Below are 4,974 nucleotides of genomic sequence, written 5' to 3'. Positions count from 1 at the left end.
TGGTCTTGGCTTAGAACAAATAGAATTGGAAAATGGGTGACAAAGAAACCAGGGGAAGAATTATGGTGATAGACGTCTCAGACTGAGCACAGATTGTCAAATACATGTCTCATTTGAATGCTTAGCAAAGGGCATCTACTGGAGAGGAAGCTTTATTAATAAGGTATATAAATTACAAGTCCTTTGCATGTTAGCCTATTTTTTCAGCCACTCCAATGCTTACTCAATGGGCCCCTATATAGAGAACACATGATCAGGGTTTCAGGTTATGTTACAAAACCACATGGAATTCTTCATAAGCATTATCTGGCTATCGATGCTGACGAACCTCTTGAATACTGAGCCACTAATATTACATGGTATTCTGTGAGAATCTATTAGCCCCTTAATGGGAGGTGTATAACACTGGAATCCTTCTATTGTGGAATATGTACAATTTTTGCCTCGTTGGAATAAACATGTATTCTGGATATGCATATTCTTCCTAACCATAACATTTGAGCTTGCATCACCATGTATGGATTTAATTAAGACCATATTCACCATAATGGTATTCTGTACAAAATTGCTGCACAGTAAATTTATTTTAGAGCAACACAGATGAAGCAATGGGCTTATAACCGTAGGATTCACTGGTCTTAGCTAGTATGTGATTACCCATAAACAGAAGGTGTAATAGAATAGTGGAATAGTGCATACTGAAGACTCCTATATGGCTCTTATGGTAGACAAAGTCTTCGTTCCCAGGATTTGGAAATGAAGATGTGACAGTAGGAGTAGCTTCTCTCACTGTTGTACCTAATTACTCACCAAAGTTTTGCTTTCCATTTCCACAGTTTTCGACCCTGTTGGGTTGCAGATATTTGTTCCTAAGGAAGATATGTTTCCACCAGAGTAGAAAATAGCATTTTCAGCTTAGGAAGTTCCATCTATGTTTAGATTCAGCGAGTTAGAAACACTTTTCTTCTAAAAGCTGCATTTGGATATTCCAGAGTGAATAGGCATTTTCATTAAATTGAAATTAAGGCTGGCTATGACAATATGAGTTAGTATCTCTAAAGATGATTCTCAAAGAAAGCAGAAGGAATTAATGTATGCATAATTAGCTCAGATAGCATGGTAAAAAGTGTCTAAAATATTTGAGTTGAGAGCATTTACTACTTGGATTTTGTCACAACAAATTATATTACAAAGACAATATAAACTGTATTTTTCTTTCTTATCTCCTTCTCTCAGAATTTCTTAAAAATCAATACAAATAGTACTTAACTCTAAAATTTACATTGTAAGGAAACATGGAGTTATAAAGATATTCAACATTCTTGGTAAGAAAAAAGTTGCTTGAAATACACAGTGATGAATATGCAGTGAGTGAATATCTACTTGGGTATAAATTGAGGCTCTAACTGCAATGGAGATTATAGTTGACTGCTAGTCCTTTACTATTATCAGTGTGCAGGCATGTACTTAGAAGGTGTATCATTTGTTTACAATATATATTACTTGATCAAACTAGGTTGCAAATTATGTTACATTAATTTTTTGGTTTTCAATTTTAATAGAAATGTTCTTTTTTTTCTATATGCTTTTTTAATTGTACTTTAGGTTCTGGGGTACATGTGCAGATCATGCAGGATTGTTGCATAGGTACATACATGGCAAGGTGGTTTGCTGCCTCCATCCCCCCATCACCTATATCTGCTATTTCTCCCCATGTTATCCCTCCCCACCCTCTCCACCCCCTGCTGTCCCTCCCCTAGTCCCTGCCAACTGAGCACAGTGTGTGATGCCCCCCTCCCTGTGTCCATGTGTTCTCATTGAGTTACTCTTTCACTTACTTTGTAAGAAATAAATTTCTTATTCCATTGAGCAGTGCCAAATGATAAATGAACACTCTTGGAAATTAGCTTGATCTCCAAATGCTTTAAGAAAAATAAGACTGTTCTAACTTGAGAACATCTAATTCCTATTTCTGAGTCTTTTTTTTTAATTCACAATTTGAGGATAATATTCAAAGCATTCAAGGTAATACATATAACATGATGGCATAGACAAGGCAGTCAAGGATAATTGTAATTTTTATTCTGCCAGTTGCTTTATTCCACTTCTACATTAAAAGAAATTAAAACTACAGATGTATCATTTTATTTTAAGATTTTTATTGTTCTTACAACTGAATTTCAATCCATTTAATTTATAATTCTGGAAAAATAAAAGAAATATTATTTATTGTTTAAAACTTAGGACAATTTTTAAATACCAAAAAGCTTATTTATATATAAAATATAAATTTTGTATTTATTGTAACAAATAAATGTCATACTTTAATTAAAATTTGGCTTATATTGATTAAAATATTATAAGTACCTATTATGTATTAACCATTATACTATTACAGTTTCAGTAATTACAGTTTCAATAAATGATGTAAGGCATGGTCCCTGCCTCCTGGAGATTACATTTCAAGACTTTTACAAAAGTGGTTAACAATTTAAAGCACAAATATCAGTATCTGAGACTGAGATAATTAAGGGAAATATTAGAATTTATTTTAAGACTTTTATTGAGTAAATAAAAAACTAAACAGTAATCTCCAATGATATTCCTTAAGTACTGTACCACTTTAATTTTATTCTCTATTTTTCTCCTTTTTAACATTTGTATGTGGGTATGAAACTAGATTAAGAAAAATCATAACAATATTTTGCTTTTTGATAAAAGGTAAGTAAAGTTTAGAATAAGGTATCAATGTTACAGAAACACTTTTGTTTTTGTGGGGTTTTTTCTCCCAACGAGGTTCAGAGAAAATTCAAAAGAAAGCCATTAAGATGTAGTCCATCAGAATGGATGTATGGCTTTGTGAAATAACTTATAGCATTTTGCTTAAAGGCATAGGAAGATAGATTAGATGATTCTCCCATAACAAAAGATCTGTAGTATATGGATTTTAGAAAAATGTGCCCCAGTGTTCTGCTGGTTGGTAAGGAAATGTTGAAGTTCTCTGAATTTTGTTAACTCTATTACTATGTCTGAAGCCAAGAGACTAACATATAGATAAAGTAAATGCTCTGAATTTTCAACCTACTTTACAATGAAAATATAGTCAATTTGAAGTACTCCCATGGAGGATTGTGAGCATTAAATATTTACCTTGGAATTTATGTAATACCTTCTAAACCGCTTCATAGCATTTCTCATCTCTTTATTTCTCAGGGTATAAATGGCTGGATTTAGGAGAGGGGTAATAACAGAATAAAACACAGCCAGAAATTTGTCCACCCAGGTGATGCTAAGTGGCCACACATAGATGAAGATGCAGGGCCCAAAGAAGAGCACCACGACTGTGATGTGGGCAGTACAGGTAGAGAGTGCCTTAGAAGCCCCAGTTTTAGAGCTTCGGTAGACAGTGAGAAGAATATATGTGTAGGATGTCAGCAACAGAATAAAGCAAGTCATGGCCAGAATTCCACTGTCACCATTCATTAACATTTCCAAGTTAGAGGAATCCATGCAGGCAAGCTTGATTACCAGTGGTATATCACAGAAGAAGCTGTCTATCTCCCTGGGGCCACAGAATGGCAGCTGAACAATCACAACCATTTGACTCATGGCATGCACAAAGCCAATAGTCCAGGAAGTCAACACCAGTCTAATACATCTTTGCAGGCTCATAATGGTGGAGTAGTGGAGTGGTTTGCAGATTGCCACATAGCGATCATAGGACATTACCACCAGTAGCACCATCTCACCTCCTCCAACAAAATGCACAAAAATGATCTGGGACATGCAGCCTCCAAAGGAAATGGTCTTGTTCACTCTAAGAAAGTCTGTAATCATCTTAGGAGTGGTGATGGAGGAAAGCCACATATCAACAAAGGACAGGTTGGCCAATAAGAAGTACATTGGGGAATGGAGATGGGAATCAATAATGATTAAGATCATGATGACAACATTTCCAGATACAATGATCAGATAAAGCAAAAAAAATATTACTAAGAGTATAATCTGAATATTGCATGAATGGTAAAGTCCCAGAAGCACAAATTCTGAAATTACAGACTGATTTACTTTATCCAATTTATTCATTGTGAACCTAGAGAGAACAGATTATCAGTTAGTGAGTTGAAGCGTACTTAGTTTTTAGAATTTGGTGTTTGTATTGAAATTTAGATCTATGTCTGATAGTAAAAAGTATAATCATGAAGATAAATCCTGGCCTAATATACATAGTATTATCCCAAAAAGAGAAGCTAACTGTGTCCAACTGGCTCTCTAAGAGACAAAGCCTGAGATGGGATTGTTATGAAAATGATTCATTGAATTTATTGAGAAGGTAGTCTCATGAGAAGATAAGGCAGGATAGCAAATTGAAAGGCTAAAAAGTTTGTGGCATCCCCAGAAACTAGCTATTCCTCCTGTCCAGAAAGAAGAATCTAATAGGGCACCATCACCAACTTAGGTTATACCTTAGAAAGATAATGGTGAAGAGACATTGGAATTCAGTACAAATTACATAATACAACATTATGGTTTCTCTATATCATTTATATAATGCATTATAAAACTAATTTTTAGCTTATCACTCTATATGTTGAGGCAATCTTTTAGACAGAAGCTACATAAAAAGTCACATCTTGCATGATGATTTAAATACAAAACCAAGCACATAACTTATTAATTAAAATCTAGACTTAAATAAAATTTACATAGTTAACTAAATGGATTAGGAAAAAATAATCTGTGAAGAGTCATGTAAAAATGAGACTAACCAAAGTGGAAGGTCACTAGATTCATATTCTGAGCTTAACTCTGAAAGGAAGCTCCTTATAACTCAAGCTTATTAATAGGAAATATTTAGTTTTCACTGAGAAAGTAGAGCAAGATGGCAGAATAGAACCCTGAAGCAATCATCAGCCAGTATGAACATCAAATTGAAGAAATATCCACATATGAGAACATATTTACAAGAGGTAA

At 34.2% G+C, this 4,974-nt stretch overlaps 1 protein-coding gene across 1 annotated transcript; it reads right to left on the bottom strand.

Moving 5' to 3' along the window:
• Positions 1-3,138: 3,138 nt before the first annotated feature.
• On the bottom strand, positions 3,139-4,086 carry LOC108311860 (olfactory receptor 4K14-like). Its single transcript, XM_017539494.1, has one exon. The coding sequence runs from the start codon at positions 4,084-4,086 to the stop codon at positions 3,139-3,141; it is 948 nt and encodes a 315-aa protein (XP_017394983.1).
• Between the last annotated feature and the right edge of the window lie 888 nt (positions 4,087-4,974).

This window comes from Cebus imitator, unplaced genomic scaffold, assembly GCF_001604975.1.
Source record: "Cebus imitator isolate Cc_AM_T3 unplaced genomic scaffold, Cebus_imitator-1.0 Scaffold119, whole genome shotgun sequence".
In the NCBI taxonomy this organism is placed as follows: Eukaryota; Metazoa; Chordata; class Mammalia; order Primates; family Cebidae; genus Cebus; species Cebus imitator.
This window is presented reverse-complemented; position numbering and strand designations above follow the sequence as displayed.

What these genes read in the sequence shown, in the direction of transcription:
- LOC108311860 (XM_017539494.1), bottom strand. Translation starts at nt 4,086, where the DNA reads ATGAATAAATTGGATAAAGTAAATCAGTCTGTAATTTCAGAATTTGTG.